General features: G+C 41.7%; 1 protein-coding gene across 1 annotated transcript in view; it reads left to right on the top strand.

Annotated features, from left to right (window-relative positions):
* The window catches only part of LOC137662218 (cytosolic phospholipase A2 epsilon-like), a 35022-nt gene extending 15046 nt beyond the window's left edge, over positions 1-19976 (top strand). Inside the window, exons 4-21 of the mRNA XM_068398375.1 lie at positions 244-380; positions 875-1006; positions 2144-2184; positions 3583-3625; positions 4504-4561; positions 5021-5187; positions 5294-5380; positions 6503-6540; positions 8171-8318; positions 9206-9342; positions 10312-10534; positions 12005-12119; positions 13227-13364; positions 14692-14799; positions 15978-16169; positions 16959-17125; positions 18433-18619; positions 19768-19976. Of these exons, the coding sequence (XP_068254476.1) occupies positions 244-380; positions 875-1006; positions 2144-2184; positions 3583-3625; positions 4504-4561; positions 5021-5187; positions 5294-5380; positions 6503-6540; positions 8171-8318; positions 9206-9342; positions 10312-10534; positions 12005-12119; positions 13227-13364; positions 14692-14799; positions 15978-16169; positions 16959-17125; positions 18433-18619; positions 19768-19976 (2327 nt within the window). The remainder of the gene's footprint in view (positions 1-243; positions 381-874; positions 1007-2143; positions 2185-3582; positions 3626-4503; positions 4562-5020; positions 5188-5293; positions 5381-6502; positions 6541-8170; positions 8319-9205; positions 9343-10311; positions 10535-12004; positions 12120-13226; positions 13365-14691; positions 14800-15977; positions 16170-16958; positions 17126-18432; positions 18620-19767) is intronic.
* Positions 19977-21820: the final 1844 nt, after the last annotated feature.

Genomic DNA, 21820 nt, shown 5'->3' with positions numbered 1-21820 from the left:
ACATCGCTGTTGTCTGTAATTCACACAAGGAAGTATAGAAACCACTTCCTGTTCTAGGTCACCTTATGGTCTGTGCTTTTTCCCTCTCAGAAGGATATCTTGAAAAGAGTTACATTACATCAGGCATTTTGGCCTTTAAATAGCTCATATTTGCTGTTGATACCACACAGTAACCTTTCCAGTGCCATGCAGCACCACTGACTTTGCCACATTAACAATTGTTTTGCCTCTTTCTCTACCCAGTGACCCAGGCTGATTGCTACGTGTCATTGTGGCTGCCGACTGCATCGTGTGAAAAATCCCGCACTAAAACTGTGAGAAACTCCAACAATCCCGTGTGGAATGAAACCTTCTACTTCAGGATCCAGAGTCAGGTCAAGGTAAGGAGCCAAAGTTGTCTGCTTGAAGCAGCCTGAAGATTTTGTGTATGGTGGGTCCTATCTGTCTCCTGAACTGTGCCCAGGAATTGTTTAAGAGATGGCACATGATAAGGGACTGTTCAAATTGTTTAACAACAGAGATGACTGAGTTCCCGTGCCTGTTCAATGGTGCTGTTTAGGAGGGCCAGAAACTGAGTTTGGTATTGAAGTTTTAGGGACACTAGAGACTCATATGAATCAGTGCAAGATGGATACACAATCTGGGAGTTAACTATGCTGTCGTGTAGGTATACCAAATGTATTACTCATGTTGCAGCAGCTAAACTGAACTAGGGAAGAATGAATATTCTATTTACAGTATGTTTTTCCAAAGGGACATGATACTTAATTTCTCCATTTTTCTTCTCAAGCACATCCCCAACACTCCTTCTTCCCTAGAGCTCATGGTGTCCAGACTGTAGAAACGATAAAAAACCTTCTACCTTTTCTTCCAGAATGTGCTGGAGCTGACAGTGTATGATGAGGACTTTGCTACTCCAGATGACCATCTCCTCTGTGCGATCTTTGATACTGCTAAACTTCCAATTGAAAGAACAGTGATCCTGTATTTTAAGCCCAGCCCGAAGGTGAGAGCAAAAAATAAAGCAACTAAGAAACCTGTGGAGAGTTATACAACAATTTCAAAATCTTGGGGTGAGCTTTCTGAATCAACCATGGATGACTTACACAATAATGGGTACATGAATTGCCATTCAAAATATAAGCACAAAAAATGTGGCAAAAAATCTGGATTTGAGAGCCTGAGCCCCTCCTCACAGTATTTTTATAAATTATTAAAGAGTAAATGACTGAAACAGTGTGGTAGGTAGGGGAGAGATCTGACTCTGAGCTATCTCTGAGCAGCACCAAGGCTGCACAGCTGTTGCAGGATGAATAATCTGTAAATTTTTTTCCCATGTAATGCATAGCCACTATCCCTTGCCCCTTTCATTGTATCTACTTTCACCCCAAAGGCAAAGCTGAAGTTGCCCCAGTGTGTATCCCAGCATTGTCCTCTGCAGTGATACCTCAGCTAGGGCTGAGCCTACTGACTTGTCTATTGGAATTAGTGCGGGTTTGGAGCTCTGAATGACTGATTTACTCTGTTTCTCAGTTTCCCATGTATAAAATGGGAAAAAGAGTCCTGATTCCCTTTGAGATCTATGGATGAGATCAGTGACATATCTCGCATGTGACTTCTTGCTACCATGGGCAGATTGCTTCTGGCACCCAAACTAGGTCACTCACAACTAGCTCACACGTATCAACACTGCCTTACAGAGGGTTGCATAACTGTAACTCTGAATCACTCAGTAATACCAGTCTCTGTTTATTATGTTAAAGTGATGGGTGGAAAATATCTTTAACTTCCAAGCAAATAGCAAGGACAGTAAGTCATGGCAGGACAGTGCCGGGAATAGTTCGGAGAAAAAGGTAGAATTCAGAAGACAAACCAAGCTGCAAATTGTCTTTCTGCAGCAGCTTCACACTATGAGATAAAAGTACCAGTTGTTTTGATGATACCTTGAAGAAGGAAGGAGGTGAGGAAAGAATCATTAAGCTATCTGTTTTGAAATGTTCTTTCAGACCTTCCAGTCTGAAATATTTATCACAGCTGTGCCTTGCAACCAGTTACTTCAATATTGCATATCAGGGACCTGGATTTAGACAAGGGAGAAAGCATTATGTAGCTACTTAGTTCAATTTCTTCTTCTTGCTTTCAGGCCAAAGAGGAGCTAGAGGTTGAATTCAAATTGGAGGCCGCGTAAGTAATATACACATTATTTTAAAAATGCAAAAATCATTAAATGCTAAAACAAAGAAACAGCATTAGAAGTCACACTTTGTGGGATTTCTGTAAAAAAGTGCCAGACTTCTCCTACATCATTACTGAAGTCTCGGACACCCGGCTGATCCCTCCAGTCAGCTTGTTCTGTAGTTCAGTTGCTTTCAAAGATGCACCTCCCAACATCGTCTCTTCTATCCACAATGTCGGATTTGTCTACCTGGAGACATTTCACAGAATCACAGAATCAACTACATTGGAAGAGACCTCTGGGATCATCGAGTCCAACTATTGACCTAACACCACTGTGTCAACTAGACCATGGCACTAAGTGCCACATCTAGTCTTCTCTTAAACACCTCCAGGGATGGCGACTCCACCACCTCCCTGGGTAGCCCATTCCAATGCCTAATAACCCTTTCTGTAAAGAAGTTTTTCCTAATGTCTAACCTGAACCTCCCCTGGTGCAGCTTGAGGCTATGCCCTCTAGTCCTGTCGCTAGTTGCCTGGGAGAAGAGGCCAACCCCCATCCCACTACAACCTCCTTTCAGGTAGTTGTAGAGAGCGATAAGGTCTCCCCTCAGCCTCCTTTTCTCCAGGCTAAACAATCCCAGTTCCTCCAGCTGCTCCTCATAGGACATACCCTCCAGACCCTTTACCAGCTTTGTTGCCCTCCTCTGGACTCGCCCCAGCACCTCAATGTCTTTCTTGAAGCGAGGGGCCCAGAACTGGACAGAGTGCTCGAGGTGCGCCCTCACCAGTGCTGAGTACAGGGTAATTTTGTTCTATTTAATCTCTTCTGCTTTTCCCTTCATGCTCCATCTTGGCAGAAATTAAGTGACCAGCCTAAGGTCAGCCCTTGAACTAGTGAGGAGCCAAGACCGGAATTCAAGTCATTCCACACCGTCTCCTGACTTCACTTGAATAATCTAAAAAGCTTTTTTTTTCCCCCATGTAATTTGTACCCACTGCCCTGTGCCTCTTTGACTGTATTTTCATACCAGCAAATATATAGAACTGGACTTCCCGATAGGGATATGCTGGCGTATTAGCGTGTTACCACTGAAATACGTGTACTTTACATGTTATAGTGAGGAGAAGAATTTGACTGGCTAACTGCAGATTCCATTTTAGATGATCAAGAGATTGCACTGCAAAAAAGTGGCTATGATATACATCGCTCAGCTTTGGTACAGAGGCAAGTCCCCTCAGAGCAATGCTCAGTCCAAGCAAGCACGGAAAGGAGCTTGTTACATACCTGCTGGGGTCCCTCTAGCTGTCATGCTTCTAAATGGGGAGAAAGGGCAACACCCTGGGCAAGGATGAGTGGGTACTTGTTTGATCTAAAAAATCCATGTTTTTCATTTTGTTTCCCAGTTCTGGTCCTCATGAAGCCATTGCTACCAATGGAGTCCTGGTGGTACGTGTTTTTTTCCCAAGAAATTTTCTATAAGTGTTTCCTTAACATAAAGGAGAAGTGAGGGTGGAGGTTAGAGAAGCCAGTAGGCCAGTTCTTTCTCTTTTTTCCCTCTTTCATATTTAGATACTTTAGGAATGGGATATTTTATTGCCCTGTTCATTGGTGATATCCCATCATTTCCCGTTTGTCCTAAGTTTCGATAACAGACGCACACACACACGCACGCACGTGTGCGCGCGCACACACACACACACACACAGAGCTTTCCTCTGCTACCAGTACTCCTTCAAAAAATGTAATGCTGTCTATCAAAGCATAGTGATAAAAGGACTGTAAAGCCACTTGCTGATAACCTGTCCAGCTCTTTCCTCCCCTGGGAGATGAGCCATGCCTGGTGGGTAAGCTCAGTACTAAGTATTGACCTATTGTAATTGCATTATCATAGAATCATAGAACCATTATGTGAAAGAAGAGTGAAAAAAGACTAACCCAAAATGTCAATAGCAATGTTTCTTCAGAAAACCCTTTGTACTACTGACTCTTGATCTCCCAGCAAAGTATCTTTCATTTATGTTTTTCCCAGTTTAACCCTTTGTATCTATGCTACTATCCTGAAAATGCTCCTGATTTTCTTCCTTTGTATCTTTCTCTTACTGTGTCCAATCATATGTCATTGTCACTGGAGGATGCTCTACAACTTCCTCCAAAGTTTTTTCTTTTTCTTAGTCAGTGGCTGCTGGGCAAAGGCCCAGAAATGCCAGGGAATTAGGCTCTTCAGGTAACTAGACATGTCTAAAAACTGAGTGATTCACAGTTCCCTGTAACAAGGCTGGGACGTGACACCTTTCTCACAGATTCCCATTTTCTGTCTTTTCCAGTGTCGAGAACTTTGCTGCTTGGAAGTTGAAGTGGCGGAGAAGATGCAGCAAAAATCAAGTAAGGTTATTGCTTTCTTATCTGTTTGTTTATAAATAATTGCATGCTTACTGATGAGAGGATGCCCCTTTCATATAATGTGTTAGGGGAATAAATAGTATTTACAGTATTCAGTGCAGTTAACACCAGGTAAACACATTAGGTTTTTACAGACTTTAATGACTGCATCTCGTACTCCCTTAGGTATATGTAAACAAGGTCTATTAGACCTGCACTAAAGTCGAAATCCCAGTTCTATGTAACAGTGAGGACATTCAGAGTCCCCTTTCTATGAAAATAGTATCCATTTTGCTCCTTTCCCTTCACTGCCAGCACTCCCTTCAGAGTGCTTTTCACTAGACAAAGCTGTGATCCAAACTCTACAGCTCTGCTACCTGCACCCCACTTTTAATCAAAACAGCAAAATTTTCTGGTTAAAACATAGTGACATTTCTCATTACCTTTGTTTTGCTTTTTTAGAGAAAGAGCTTTCCCTCACCGTGAAGGGCTCCTTTGAGGGGACACAGGCCGTCACACTGGGCCCCAGTGGAGTGGCCAGCCCGTCGGGTCCCACCAAGTTCCACTATATCAAGTACGCAGAGCCAACATTGGACGTCATGCTGCCAAAGAAGAGGCGCTACCACCCTGTATGTTTGAAGTGGTCTTAACGATGAATGCCTCTCTAGAAAGTGGGAGGACGGGGAGAGGGTAAACCCATTACTGTTTTTGTCCTAAAGCATGTTGTTTTCCCAGTGGACCTGTAAGTACAGTACAGAGACGGGCTCCCCAGTGGTGATGCTCAATTCACTGCCCACAGGAAGGAAAACAACCATTGCAGAGGTGAGCCTCACTTCCAGCTGTTAGAATAAAACGTCTCTCAAGTAGAAACCATTCCCCATAATATTGTCCTCGATGGCTGCTAAGAGGGTCAGAAATGTTCTGATTTTTTTTTCAGACCTTGAACAAACAGCAGCCTTGTTTCTCCTGCTGTTTTCTCCACAGAAGCAGGTTGTCCCTTCATTAATCTCCATTATGTGCCAGTAGTAGACACAGAGACCAACAAGGGTGTCAGAAAACACGATGATTCCTTCAGTACATCTCTCCCTGTTTACCCAAGGACTCACTGATCCCTCCTTTGCTTAGGAACCAAACTGAAAGTTGCTTCTTGGACACAAGCTAGAAAAACATCAATAAACCTGCCCTTAGTAAACCATGTGCTTCAAAGGGCAATATATTAAAATATATTGAAAATATTAGATACAGCGTATGGATTTTAAAGAATGTAATGAGAATATTGCTTGAAATTGCTGTACAATTTTGAATGAAATTAATAGAAGAAAAGGATCCTTACTACAAAAAAAAAAGTGTTTCTGCTAAGAAACATCTACAGATGTCCAGATTATTAGGGACGATCTTGTCCAAATATTAAGTGTTATGTTGTGAAGAAGTAGGAGAACATCAGATTTCAGGGCCGTTAAAACATCCTCTCAGACTAGAGCTTTTGTCAGTTAATATGAAGGTTGCAATAACGATCTTAAGACAGAATGAAGTCTTGGCAAAAGCAAATGCAGACTTGCAGTCTCTTCACTGTGAGACTGTGGCCAGGATGTCAAAGAACTGCTGTGTATTAGAGCATAAAGAACGGGAAACATAAAAAAAATGGTATTTCAGGATGCTGCAGAAAGCTTGTGAATAACACAAGAAGTGGGACCTACTGCATGAGTCTCAGGAACCTCCTATACCAAGATTGTTAAAGATTTCTGCAGCCTAGTATCAGTTGGGATCTGTGGTCAGGGATGTTCCACTAAGGATAAGTGAATGCTTTTGGAAATATGTGCCAAGATCTCAGACTTTTAACTTCATGATTGACAGACCTTGCTGGGGTCAATCAAGCTCTGACCCCAAGACAGAAAGGGAAAAAAAGAAATTTTAAAATGAAAATTAAAAAACCTTGTTTTCCAGGAGAAAAGATTTGACTTGAATGTGAGAACACAAAGCTGGTAAGAGATCTTCTATTCCTAAAGACTTGGGTTATTGGTTTTGGTATTGTTTTAGCCACATGGAAATGACACAAGCAGACATTCTCAGTCTGAAAACCAGAATGTGCTTTTAATAAAACATAAAACGTACGCACAGTATATTATACATAATTAGCCTTAGGAATATTCGGCTTTAATCAGTAAATGTTGATAAACATATATTTGTTTTAGCATTATCCCTTCCCTTCTGACCACAGAATATTATTTTTGATCAATGTCAGTCTCTGAATATCGCAAAAAGAACAAAGCTGACAGAAAAAAACCCAGAACAGACAGGAGTAAACATTAAACTTGATCAGAAATTATGAACTTTTTTTTCTCAACTGTCAATTTTCAGTAGTGATAAACCTTGTATTCTGTTAAGTCCAGTTATACTGTATATTGAGTAGAAACTCAGGTAGACAATGTGGCTAGTGATTTGACATCTATAGGCATGCTCATTAATACTTATCAGTAAACATGAAGATGTTTCATGTAATCCATAACCATATGTAACACATACAACTGGGCAAACTGATCTTTTTTGTGTGTGTGCCTGACTAGGAAATAAAAGGGAAACATAACTTAATTTTGAATTCAGACAGAATTTTCTATCATTCGTGTCAGAAAGGCAAGTGATCAATGACAACAGGAAAACCAGTGTTATTCCAGATCAGGAAAAATGCTTCCCATTTATTTATTTTACATTCAGAGAACTTTAAAAGCAGTTTATTTATGTCTTCATTTACAATGGAAACTGGCTTTTGCAGCTCCACCCAACTCAGTTCCCCTTGCATGTCTTCATTTACAAATACAGTTGTAATCATTTGGCTGATTTTATCCAAATCTGATGGTCATAAATAAATATCATTACTAGTTTCATTGAAATTACGGACTCAGGAGAAGAGAGAATATCTGCCATGGAAAGAAAAAGCAAAATCCTGCCATTTTACAATGCCTGGTGAGACAGATTGTGCTGCAGACAGATCAAGGTAGCAGGGGTGAAATCCTGCCCCACTAAATTCAGTGACCCATCTCATCCATCCAGGGGCTGGATGTCACCGAGGTCATCCCTCCAGCGAGCAGGGTTACACGAGCACGCGTGCCTCGCCAGTGGGTGGATGGGTTTCCTCCCCAGCGACGCTCACCGCTAGAGGGGGATGCGTTCCCACTCGAGTTCCTCAAAATGGGACATTCCTTTCACGTTGGAAACGCCAACATTTGAAAATTGGGGTTTATTTTAGATTTAGAATGAGAAAATTTCTGGTGAAATGGGAACCAATGCTCTCACTTTTGAACATTTGCACAGATTTTTCTAAACTTGTAATTCTTTTAGTTTTTAAATATTTATTTAAATATTTTGTTTCATTTGTAAATACTGTATGTTGTTTCTTCATCAATTAGTAATAATGAGATATATTGCCACTGGTTAAGCTTACTAATTGAAATAATAAGTTTATTAATTTTAAAAATAGTTAGAATATTCTCCCTTGCTCCTGTCATATTGCATCACCCTGCTTGAAGGGAAAGATGCTGTAGATCACCTTTGATCAGAGTCCTAAGATTGATATGGGTGTGTTAATATGTGAATTTGTGCCTATTTTTATCTTAGTAATTGTTCGTGCCACCAAGACCTGGACATGCGCTTTGGGTTTGACTTATGTTCAGAGGAGATGGCTTTCCTGGGTAAAAGGAAGAGATATGTAGCAAGTGCCCTGAAAAATGTTTTTCACCTACAACACGATCTGCAGGATCATGAGGTACGTGTGTCTGTGGGGGTGGATTTTGAATTTCTAGTGCCTTCATGCATTCTTCCAGATGAGTGGTCAGCAAAATGGGCCACGTGTATCTGCTGTGTGGGTACCAGCTAGTGCATGTGTCTTAAGTACATTTGCTTCTGCTGCCAAGTTTTGTTACCACAAGAAACACGAGTTGCAGTAATTGCATTCTTCATGACTTTCAATTTGGAATTTGTCAGATTTGAGGTGTGTTCATCCCTGCCATTCTATGCTATAACTGGCTTGGTTCAGAAATACAGTGTGCATATTAAATACATTACATAGCAAAGATTTCTTCCCTTGTTCAAATTTCACCATTTTGTGAGAATTTAGGATAAAAATCTCTGAGTGTTTCTTGTAATACCTTCCCTTTCTTGCAGTTTTGAAAATACTTAAAATAAATATAATTTATTTTAAAGTAACTTCATGATACTGAAGGATAACAACATTGATGAAGGTAGCTTAACAACACTGGCTGTGAACTGAGCATATTCCTTCAAGGAGCTGGCATGTGGATTTTCAAACAGTAGTAGTGGATGTGTGAAATAACAAAAAAGTGGCAAAGAGTGGGAAATGTAGAGAAAATCCATTGTTGCCTCCACAGAAGGGCTGCTTCTTGTTCATCTGTGCCCCCATTTGCCCTAGAGATGGGCAAGGACCCAGGTGTGGGTTAATCTCTGAACCCAAGTTTATCCAAAGGGAAGCAGCAGTAGCAGTCATTGCTTGGTTTCAGAGCCTTTCCTTCCAAAATGGGACCTGGGCTCTGAGATCAGGACCTGGGCTGGGTGTGGTGGCCAGACCCCTTGGCACTGCAGGGCACCATGTTGAATACTGTCCATGTGAATGTCCCACCCTCCTCTGCCCAACAGGTACCCGTTGTGGCTATCATCACGACAGGCGGAGGACTGAAGTCAATGACAGGACTATATGGCAGCCTCATGGGACTCAAGAAATTAAATCTCCTGGACTGTATAACATATATCAGCGGGCTGTCTGGCACCACGTGGTAAGCCAGCTCATACAGGAGGCTTGGCCAGGCATTTTGAGGGTGCTGCTGCTGCAGGGAACATCTTCTGAAAGCAAATAAGATCAGGAGATTTTCTTTAAACATCGTAGAAACAAGCTGCTTCTCAGTTACAGGCCATTAAATATTAGCTTGATCTGATGAACCAATTTTTGATTAACAGTTCTTTACTGTGCTTTTCAACTCCACATTTACAGCAGTTAAATATGTATATGACAATTACAGTTGTCAAAATGATTTCTAAGTAGTTACTGTGGATGTAAGACTGCCCATAGCACCACACCTCTTCCTCTCTCCACTGATGTCCCAGTTGTTGTTCCCAGTAATTTCTGAGACTGGCTCTACCTTCAAACTGGCCACGCAGAGAAAATTGCAGGACAGTGCACACTTACCCCTGCAACCTGTCAGTTTGGGAAAGGACTGAGTTCCCCTGGGCAGCATTATTCCCTGCTCACAGGACCTACAGTTGCCCAACATCTGATGGTCCCATGTAGGGAAGGTTGGTAAAATAGAGGATGGTATTAAAATAAAGCATAGTGATACCATAAGATTAACACTAAGTGATACAAAGCCAAGAGACAGCAGCTGGTGTGAAGTGAATTACGGCTCCAGAAAACAAGTAAAGAAAATTTATTATAATTTTCTGCCTAATTTGTGCTTCAGAAATGTACCTATCTTCATACCTGGCAATTTTATCCCTTGAGCTGCTGCCAGTTCTGTTTTTTAAAAAAAAGTCAGGAACATGAAAAAAAAACCCCTTAGCCTTCAGGGCTGTCTTTAAAACAGTCATAGAAAATCTTAAGTGTTTGTTCTGCTGGATGGAGCAGCAAAACCAGAGCATGTATGAGCAGAAGTAAATCCCTAAACGTAAACCTCTGTCCCCAGGGGCAGAACATTTCAAGTCTTTTTTTGCTGCTTTTCATTTTTGCTGTCTGTATTACCTTTTCTCAGGACCATGGCCAACTTATACAGAGATGCCTACTGGTCGCAGAAGGACCTAGACTCACATATTAATGAAGCCCAGAAACACGCAACCAAGTGCAAGATGGGCTGTTTCTCTATGGATCGCATGAAGTACTATAACAAGCAGCTTTGTAAGCGGAAACAAGAAGGATACAGGACATCATTTATAGATCTTTGGGGGCTCATGATTGAGTACTTACTAAATGATGGGGTATGACATATATTCAATTTCTTAGAGAACTACATATTTTTCTTTTAGTGAATGAAGAGGCAACTATCCCATCAATTCAGAGAACATATCTCCTAACAGAGTGGAGTTCTCCATGTCAGAAAACACTCAGGCTTTTTTTAGTTTCTTCAATAGTCTGCCTAGGGAGAAATGCATCCTATACATTAATAATTTAGGTTGTGTATGCAGCCATTGAACTCTGGATTGGAAGCAATCTCAGGCAGTCTGCCTGAGATGGAGATTACACATGCAAAAAGAGTTCAAGATGCAAAGCAGAGTAATCTCAACAGTGTAAAAACTATCCAAAGTGAGCACAAAACAGCTGGAGTGCTTGGTGATTTGCATCCACTGGCAGATAGCTTGATCTGCAGGTACACAGGAGGCAAATGCATATTTTACTTTTCCTGGCAAGGACTGCTCAGACAGTAGCTGGTTTAAGTTATATTAATTTTTACAAGCAATAACAAATTTGCTTTTCTATTATTTGAACTACTTTCTACCTCTACAGCACAGCAGTCCACTCCCTCTCTCCAGCTGGACCAGAGTTCAAGGATGGAGTCTTTGGCACTTGGGAAGTGGGAAGGGACATATGGTTCAGGATTAAACAGAAGCGTCCTGCAGTGAGGGCAGAAATGCTGCAGTCATTCAGCCATTTATTTGGTTTTATTTATTTATTTAATTATTTTACATAAGTATAGATAGTATTATATACATGTAAACAGAAAACACATACAGAGAGGAATACTACACATTAAAAAAAGATATAAACTGAATAGCTGCCTCTCTTTTAATCTCAGCTAGATGAGCTGCCCCTCACAATCTAACCAAGCATCTTTCACTTTGAGCAATGCTGACTACTGCTATGTAACCATTAATCTCTCCCTAATCTGCCAGAACTAGCTGCTCTTAAATTTGTCAGCAGTTCATGAGATTTTATATGTTCCTTACACACCTCTTCAATGAGAATATGCTTTTCCAGAAAAGTATTAGGTGGGATGCAAATAATTTTCTGCCAAATTCCAGTCCCCGTGCAAGGCTGGACTGTGATAGCTTTTGTGCACTAAGAAAGGAAACTCAATGCCAACTTGCTCAAGGGTTTCCTTCAGCCCCAGGAGAGCAAGGACTGCTCACTACACTCCTCATCCTAAGGGGCAGCTTGCCCCTTCTCTTACTTGCCAGTCCTGTACTTTCTAGTACATACAGACATCTGTGAAGAAGTAGTTTTCCCTCTCCTCGTCTCTTTGTGAACCTGTGCACAAAGTGAGGCTGGACCTTGGGAGACCAGTCTGTCACTGGTGGGTGGTTGCCCACGATGCTCTGTGCAATGGGGCTGCCATGGCATGTCCTGTGTGCTGGGGGCAGAGCCACCTGGCTCCTCCAGCACTGGGGCCATCGAGTTCACCCTGTGTTGTTTCCATCTCTTCTCACATAACTGTTTTTCTTCAAAACTAGAAAGACCCCCACAAACTTTCAGATCAGCAAGAAGCATTGTGCGATGGCCAGAACCCACTGCCCATCTATGTGTCAGTCTGTGTCCGGGACAGCTATAGCACCAATGATTTCAAAGGTAAGGATGATGTTTCAGATCCTGTGGGGCTAAAACTGGCAACTGAATTCCTGTGATTTTCTCTTCTCTGCTTGGTAGCACTTGGAGAAAACAGCCCTGGTATGTTAGTTGCTTTTTGGAGAAATAACCATCACCTCCATGCCTTACAATTTTAATACAAGAGCTTTTTGGATCAGCATTTCACTGTCTAGACATAAAACCCTGCCACAGGGGCCATTTTTGAAATACTATCTGAGCCTCCCAGAATAAGAAGCATTGGAATTGTCTGAGAATTAAATATTGTTTTTTATCTGTACCCAGTTACAGTTTCGATATGAAGAAAGACCATATAGTTATAATAAAGGTTGGGAAAGCATCCAACCTACTCCCAACTGAATCTTTTTCTTTGCTCATTGTTTTGGTTATATTTTTCCATGGGGAGAAGAAGCTGGAGAAGGAGAAGAGGCAGAGAAGAAATTCAGATCAAATTTTTATGGTTCGGGTGAAAAAATGAACCACTTCTGAATGAAAAGGAAATTACGGTGCATGACCTTTCTGTCCCAGTCTTTACTCACACTGCAGTTATATCAGACAACTGCACTTGACTTGGAGAGGACATTCGAGAAAGTCGAGGACTAGTTCTGCCTTCCTTAGTACCACACATAAAGAGTATAATTCGCCTCTCACAAAAAACTGATTCCTGAAGAGCTGAGTACCTGTCTTTGTACATAATCAAATTATTCAAGTGAAGTTAAATTAGCTGTATTGATAACAGTGGAAGTACTTTCACCTAGATGTGGCATATGCAAGGGCAGAGCGAAACCTTGTGCGCGCTGGAGAACCCTGGCCTGGTGTGTGCACACGGGGTGTGTAAGAGCTGGAGCCTTGCCGTGCTCCTGGTGTGTGCCTCGGGCAGCACCACCGTGAGCACCGCACCTGCTCCTGCCTCCCCATTGCCAGCATCTGAGCTCTGCTCCCCGGCCCTGCAGCAGTCATTTACAAACAAGGCGCTGCAAAGGCCACGGAGCAAACAGAGGTCAGGCAGGTTTGTGCTGTCTCCGCCCCTCTCTCCACACCCAGTGGAGACCCTGGGAGCCCCCTAAGTGTCCTCTTGTCGCTGTGTTGCAGAGTGGGTGGAGTTCACCCCCTACGAGGTGGGACTGATGAAGTACGGCGCGTTCATTCGCACAGAGCACTTCGGAAGCGAGTTCTTCATGGGACGCTTGTTAAAAAAGCTCCCTGAATCACGGATCTGCTACCTTCAAGGTGATGTATCGTGTTGTCCTGGCACAGAGGCACTCTGCAGCGGTGCAACACTGTTAACCAGAGAGGTGGATATTTCTGGTTTAACATACTGAACGCTGCTACGATATCGCCTGTCAGGAAATGGGAGTGTGTAGTAGTTTGTAGTAGTAGTAAAAAATCCCACATCTTTTTTCAGTTTCTTGTCACTGTCTCATATGCACAAACTTTTTAACATGGTGTCTTATAGATGGAATAGATAAAGCTCCTTAATTCTTTTATCATAAGGAATGTTTCCCACTTCTTTTGTTATTCTTCTGATTCCTCTCTGAGTGCACTCCGGTTTATGAAAATGTTGACACTGCAGGAAACCTGCAGCTGTGCTTCTACTGCAAGGTTTAACTTCAACCCCATGTAGAGAATCCCATCTACTGAAGATGCAGGCTGCCCAGGGCAAATAATGACACTAGAAGCAAAGGGTCTCTGAACCTCTCTGGTCAGTCCCTGAGTTGTACTGATGGGTTGTGTGTAAAAGTAATAATATCCCTCTGCTGAGGAGTCAGAATCACTGGCAGGCGAACACAGAGCTGTGCAAGTTCAGTTTCAGTCATCTCTTCTTACACTCATGCTGCTTAGAAGCTCCTTGGTTTCAGTAAACATGCTGTGATATTAAATAGTCCGCAATCCCAAGGAATACCTTTAAAATACTGCCTCTCGGGCTGGTCCTTTTTACCTGGCCCACTACTGGGAAATTTATTTTCTGTGTATGTACTGTGTATGCTGTCTTGGTTTCTGTGTCCCACTGAACGTTAGGAAGTCCATTTGTGGTAGACTAATGAGAATACATATTTAAATTTACAATGGCAGATGAAATGGTGACATTGTATTTTGTCAACAAAGCCACCAGTGCCCCTGTGGGGAGGCAGAGAGGGACAATCCTAGATGGAGAAAAGAGTGCACAGTGGAGCAGGAGCTCACTGCATCTGTGAGCCTTTACATACTGCCGTGTGAGATCTTCTCTTACAAACCACATGGCTGAACAGCCAATTCACCCTCTGCATTAGCTGGGCTCTTATTTTGCTTCTTGAGTGAGTGTTTTTTCTCCTTTACTTCTCTCCCATTCTTCTCTCTCTTTACCGTGCAGCAGAGCCATGCAGTAGGTTAGGCGCAGAACTGACAGCAGCGTGATCTGAGCCAATGCCATAGAAAGTTAAGAGGAATTTAACAGCCCAGAAGTTTAGAAATATTTGAATTAAGCCCATTCAAAAATGAATCCAAGAGATCAAAAGAGAAGGAAAAAAGGCAGTTTCTTGTTAAAATGTGTCCTTGTTTTCACTAATTCCCTTTGCAGGTATGTGGAGCAGTGTATTTTCTGTGAACCTGTTACAAATATGGGGACTGTCCCACAGTTCAGAGGACTTCTGGAAGAGATGGACACAAGACAGAATAGAAGAAGTTGGTGAGAAATTATTAAGCCTTTCCTTTATGGTCACTTAGTCTTCTGGATGCCTTTTGGCATCATCCTGTCAACTATGTTGAAGCCAGCGTCACTGGATCCTCCTCAGAGATAGTGACTTCCCTCCCACTGTAAAAGGAAGAGGGTAATCAGGGAAATGCTCCTGTAATTACTAGACTTACTAAACCCCTACTGATTAAAAGGCTCTGTCCTTAAGAAGAAGCTTTAGAGGGGTCACACGTTTCTCAGGAAGTGCTTTGGCATTGCCCATTCTCACTCAGCCATACAGAATCAAGAACCAGTAGCAGAGAATAAAGTTATTTGTACTGCCTGTGCAGGGAATAAACCTGATTATCAATTGGCTAACCAGTATTTCCTGGGGTTTTATTTTATTACTCAGTACAGTAATTACTGCATTGGATTCATCCTGGCACAAAGATAAATGAGGCCCAGAGGGTATTTTCTGAAGCAATACAGAAACCACAGTTTTATTGCTAAATCATTTAGTATGATAGTAACTGTAATTACAGACATCCCAAAAATAAAGAAATATATCTGTGCAATCATGGAAACCACCAAGTCTCTCCTGCTGCACCATCAGCCACTTGGTCTGGAAAAGCAGGTTGTGATTTCAAGTAACCACGTTGTGCCATTTCTACTTTTCTCCCACATATGGTGCCATGTAGTCACCCTGAAAACTACCTGTGGGTTCTAAATATGAACATATGCCCTAGGTTTTCCTGGGATGCTCTCTCATGTAGCTATGGGTCATCATCAGGTAGGAGCTGTCACTGTTGCAACAGACCCTGTGGTGCCCTGATTTTGCCCATCTGACTGAGTGTGAACATATGCTTCAGCCTTGTTTTCTCCATGCTTACCTCTGTTTCATGGTATTTTCCTGTGAGGATACGTAACTTACTTTCTGACAGGACATTCTCTGAGTTGCTTAGTTCCCTTAAGGTGTCCCTTTTCCAGGACTAAAGACTGCTTCTGATGAACTGTTTTCAGGCCAAAGCTTAAGACCATCAGCAGAGCTTTGTCCAGCAGCCACTCCTCCAGAATAGTTTTTGTGTGTTTAGTGAATCATCCCAGAACAACCCCTGAGATCTCCTACATATCAGGACAACCAGAAACGAGCATCAATTAACAGACAGTTCACCAATTTTTCTCTTCTCCTCTAGATGAGGACCCAGTGTTGCCTACAAGACCCCATGAGCTGAGGACTCGTATGTACACTCCTCCTGGCCCCCTGTCCAGCGCCCTTCGGGGAGCCTTGACTGACCGCTTCTCCGTTGCCCAGTACCACAATTGCCTGAAGGGCTACCAGCTTCATAACAACTACCTGGAGAACAAGCACTTCTGTCAATGGAAAGGTAATGGGGACTAACATTTAACAGGCATTATTTTTGAGTGGTTTTGGGGTGGGGAATTTAGGAAAGAACCCTGTCAGGATTGGCAGGGGAAAAAAAAATCCCCTGAAAGAATGTTTCTTTTCTGAGTGGAGAGAAGAGACTAAGACTTCGGTGTTGCCAGGTATTTAAGACTGTTTTGAAATATAAGCATGTGTTTATGTGCTTTAGCTGAGATCTCTGGTGTCCAGACTGAGAGGGTAGGTTTGCAGCTGACAGAACCGAACTTAAAGTAGCAAAGAGCAGAGTGAACAAGGGAGAAACGTAAATTTGGCAGGACTGTGCCTCTAACTTCAGATGCAACTGGAATATCCCAGAAAATATGACCTATGAGAGAAAGCTGGAAAGGAATGGGGCTTCGCAGTCCAAACAAGGCTGGACTGATGGGAGGCATAAATCCAAATGTAAAAAGGGATGGGAATATTTCATTCTACAAATCAATGATGGATAAAAGATGAAACAATGATAGAAATGAAGCAAGGGAGATTTAGGTTGAGTATTAGAAAAAGCTTACTGGCACTAATGAGTATGACATGTTGCTGGAATAGATTGCTTGAAATCTCAACATAGAAGATTTTTCAGAACAGGAACTTAGGTGTATTTTGCAGTCCCTCCCATGCCTACTTGACAATCTGGTTGTGTGGCAACTAAATTAAACCAGGCCTCTGGGACAGTCAGCTCCACCTTGCATTTCTTTTTCCAGTCAAAATACCTATGGAACATTTCTTATTCCAAGAAATATTTACCTTTTAGACACTGTGTTAGACTCGCGTCCCAATGAGCTGATGCAAAATCCTGATCAACTGGGCATGATAGATGCTGGATTTTTCATCAATACCAGCAGTGCACCACTTTTAAGGCCACAGAGGGAAGTGGATGTCATCATATATTTAAGTTATACTACTGGATCACATACATCGGTGAGGAGGATCTTGTTACCGTGTGTTGTCTCTCCTTTTGCTTGTAAATGTCTAGCCTGTAGCACCTAGAATTGCTAGTTATTTCAGCTGTTCAGTTTTTACCTACTGCATTCCCCTATGTTTTTCACTCTAGTGATTAATATTGTTCCTACTTCTTCCTGCCACTCATGGAATCGCTCTTTCTGGTTTATGAACATGTTGAATTATTCAAGAAGACATCAACATGGTTTCTTCCAGAATGGTGGGAAGAGCCTCTTCTGCTTTATGCTGAATCAAGCAGGTTTCCAGACCCTGCACAGGAATATGCATGAAGATGAGGAAGCGATTTCTCCTGACTTAAGTTAGAATATAAAAGGGGTTAAGTGGACAGTCAGAGGCAGATCATTTCTGGGCTGACAGATGCTACTAGGAAAATTCAATGACAAGCATCTTCCTGCAGAAACTCCAGTTTCATGGAGATGAAGTTAATTAGCTGTCTATAAGGCCTTGCAGAAAAGAAGTTTGGGTCTTTATATCTCAGAGACTGAGGTTGATTAGAAGATGCTATTGAGCATCTTGGTCCGCTTAAGTGGAATTATTTTTTGTGAATGAGAACAGCTGTGCTACTGTTCATAAGCCATATGATACATGAGACATACGTAATGAAATTTCATTTCAGCATCATACATAGTTGAGATCAATTTTATGAAGAAAGGCTGCTGCAGTTTTAAGCACTTCAGTATAAACCATTTCCTATTTGATAGTGCAGAGTAAATAACACAGTACATAGTAGGACATGATATTTTATTAAACATTTCAGGGAAAAGGTACAGTATAGCCTAGTACTTCAGAATTCCTCAGTAAAATATAAATCTCAGTTAGCACTGTGCCATAATGCCTGCACAGGCAGAGACATAATTGCTCATTCAAATTTAACTTTCTTATCTCCTGGCTTCCAAGCACGTAATAAGATACCTTTAATATTTTCTTGCTGTGGTTTTCTTTTCTAATTAATTCTATACGATATATTAAACACAGGCTCTTTCATTTACTAAAACCTACATGCTTTACACTAAACTTCTGCAAATTGCATGCATTTTTTTTAAAAAAAAGCAGTGTCCTGCATGAATTCTCTAACTCTGAAATTGTGTTTACAGATTGTGATTAGTATTCTGGTTAAGTGTGGTAATTATATGTAGAGTAACCCTTGATAAGAAGGAACCCACCCTATGGATGTGAGTCACTAAACCTTAATACTAGATAACAATTTGGGGGCTTTAAGACAACCAAGTTGAATTCCAAAGCTGACCATTTCTGTGATACTCCAGTCTCTAGATAAGGCGTACAAATACTACTCAGAGCAGAAAATCCCATTCCCCAAAATTTCTTTGACTGATGAAGATAAGAAAAATCTGAAGGAGTGCTACCTCTTCCAAGATTCAGATTTGCCAGGATGTCCAATCGTGATTTTTCTTCCCCTTGTGAATGATACCTTCCGAGAGTACAAAGCACCTGGTAAGTTACAAGTAGTGGCAAAGTATTAATCAAAAGACACTGCTACCTGCTTCCCTGACTCAGATGGAGCCTTTTTCTCTGCTGCTGGCTGTCTTTGCTGTCTGGGTTCATGGGGGAGCACTTAAGCTAATTAAACTTGTTTTTCCCCATCCCTGCCAAAGCCAGCGTGTTCATTCATGTCACCTTTGTGGCCCTAAGAGGATAAACACAGCCTGTGTCTTCTGGGTGGAGTTTACCTTTATCTCTTTCCTGTTTGTAACATAAAGTGTTGCTAGCTAATTGTAAAAGTTTTTTTGCTGGGAAAAGTATAGCTCACACAGGTTATTTTTCCCTACACATATTGTCTGTTGTCCAGCGATTTCATTCTACACTTGAGAAGGCATAGTGTCATGTATGAATGGTGGGGGAGCAAGAACCTGGCTTTCAGGTTGAACTCCTGCAATGTCAGGATCCGTGTGTCTCCTTTTGGTACAGCATCATTCTGCTCACTGTGCTGTGCTCAGGGCCTGTCATTCTTTTCTGCCAGGCCACCTGCTTTGTATTCCTCTCCTTTGCTGCCAGTTCCTAGGATGCGTTTGCTTTGCTCCTTGGTAGCAGGGAGGTGAAGTCTAAAATTCTGCTATTATGGAATTTGGGAGACACAAGAAATGGAAAGGCAGAGATGGATCCTGGTGGCAGGCCCCCTGAGACTGCATTCGGGATTGCAGGAACTTTAAGTTTCTGTATGTTTCTATTACTCCTTTCTCATTTAAATTCTATTCTGTTACTAGCAACTCCTCTCCCTCAGCCAGGCTTCGTAGAGGTCCCAGCTGCTCAGGATAGGACCTGCAATGCACTGGCAGTAGCCATTGGAGTGCCCTTTCAGGCTGACATCCTTGGCCTATCCATGGTTTAATGAGACAGAAGTTTATGAGTAAGCTGCAGATGACCATTACAATGCCGTCCCTCACTTTTCCCTTCTGCCCTCATCACTTCAGGGACACAACGTTCTCTTGACTAGGAGTGGGGATACATGACTTGCATTATTCGTGCATTTAAACCCTATGAATATTCTTCCAGAGAAATGTCCCCCTCTTCGGGCTGCTGTGGACAGCTTGTCACTGTGAGACAAACACCATGTCACAGGAGCAACTTCTCTTTCTTTCCAGGTGTCAGGCGCTGTTGCTCAGAGATGGAGGCAGGACAACTTGATTTGACCAGTCGCTTTTCCCCCTACCGCATGTTCTCGGTCAGGTATACCGATGAGAATTACAACCGGCTGCTGAACCTCAGTGAATACAACATCCTGAACAACTCACAGATGATTATGCAGGCCTTGCAGATAGCGATGCAAAGGAGAAGGCAAAACATGTGCTAATCACCTGTCCAACTGCCCCTATCTTCTCAGAGGAGTTTTTCATGCTCTAGGACACAGAAGGGACACAGCTTTTTGAACACTGGCTGTTCTGCACTACAGAAAGAAACTACCCCAGGTGGCTCAGTGGTTTGTTGAGTTTTTTTCCATACCCAAGAAATGGCTTGTATAGGCAAAGACATTGCCTGGGAAATTTTTACATATGCTTTGTTCCCTAAATTAAGGTTGTCTGTAGAACACTCTTTACCTAAAATCCTTGTTAGATAATAAAAATAATGTTATTTTAAGCCTAAATTATTATAATGTATGACATATAGGAAAATCACTCTTTACCACCACAATGCTACAGTAATACAACTCAGCCAACACACCTACAGGCCGTAAGAAGGGGGTATAAACTTCTGCTCCCCACAATTCTTATTTGTGGAACACAAGGTGAATCCAATCCTGGAAAATGAAGAAAACCTGAGGCACAACTGGAAGCTGGCATTGGATACCTGGGTCAACTGTGTTTTGCAAGTGTCCTGAAGAGCAGCCGAAGAGGTTGGAAATGTAACAGGGACAAGTGTGTGCACACAGCCAGCCCAGTGAATCTCATCCACCTCCTAGGCTCTCCTGGTCTGTGAATGAATCACACGTAGATGGGATGGAGCAACTTAGGAGGAACTGGCGTAAGACTTTTCATGTAAAAATTTTTTTCCAGTGAAAGGTGTAATTTGGGCACATGAAAATTTCCTGTGAATTTATGTCAGTTTGGATTGTTTTGTGGTGAGACAGTACATAAAAAAGTCAACATTTTATTTTGAAGCTTTCAAAATAAAACACTCTAGGATTTTTTTTTCCCGGTTGAGTTACTTCTCATATTAAACTTCCTTTCTTAAATTAAAAGGTGCTTGAAATGAATATATTTTACTTCCACTAGACAATGAAAACTTTGTTGTTTTACTCAATGCAATTTCTTTAAACAGTTTAGGACATATGCTCATCAACAAAAAACGCTTGTTCAGTTCTGCCTGTTCAAACTGTTCAGATAAGCAGGAGTGAGCTAGTAGTCTGCAACAACTAAGACCATCTTAAAACAATCTGAACAGACCCTCCATGGGATCTAGCACAAAACTACCAATAACATTTGTTGTGGGTTTGCATTTTTAAACTTTCTTCATTTTCCCTTTTATGGAAAGTGTCTTTTCTGAACTGTTGAAAGTGCTGAGGGGGAGCTGTAAAAATTCAATGAAAAAAAAATCTATCGAGTGGATGTCATAATCTGGGGCTAAAATAAACCAGACAAAATGCTTGGGTAAGTTGAAACATTTCATGTTAATATGTTACACAACATCTTTCTTTTGAAGCATAGCTTCTTTTTGATAGACCGCCTACCTCGTCAGCCCAGGGAACCCAACCTGAAAATAACAGGTTTCATTGACAGTCAAATAACATGTTTGGCTTGGTGCAAAATGACACTATGAGGATTTTAATTTTGGTGAGAAACAATGACAAATTATCTTTACAAATTGGTTCACAACGACTTTTGCCAACACTTTTGTCATTCATGTTGTCAAACCAAACCTTACTTTTTTGTGCAACTGTAGCCTAATGTTGCAAGCCTAAAGATCAGAGTATAAATATTGCCATTTAAAACTCTTTAAGGGTTTTAATGAATATGCACTTCTGCTGGGTTTTTTTTGTTCTATGGTAGTTTCACTAGTCATAGTTAGAAATACGGTGTTATGCGCTCTGCATATAAACCAGGGAATTGCCTCCATTTGAACCTGAAATCCCTGGTGTGAAAAAATAGAGAGAGTTTTTGGCCATAAATTCATGCCATCTCCAGCTCTGAAGAAATGTTA

The sequence above is a fragment of the Nyctibius grandis genome, chromosome 4, assembly GCF_013368605.1.
Source record: "Nyctibius grandis isolate bNycGra1 chromosome 4, bNycGra1.pri, whole genome shotgun sequence".
Lineage (NCBI taxonomy): Eukaryota > Metazoa > Chordata > Aves > Nyctibiiformes > Nyctibiidae > Nyctibius > Nyctibius grandis.
This window is presented reverse-complemented; position numbering and strand designations above follow the sequence as displayed.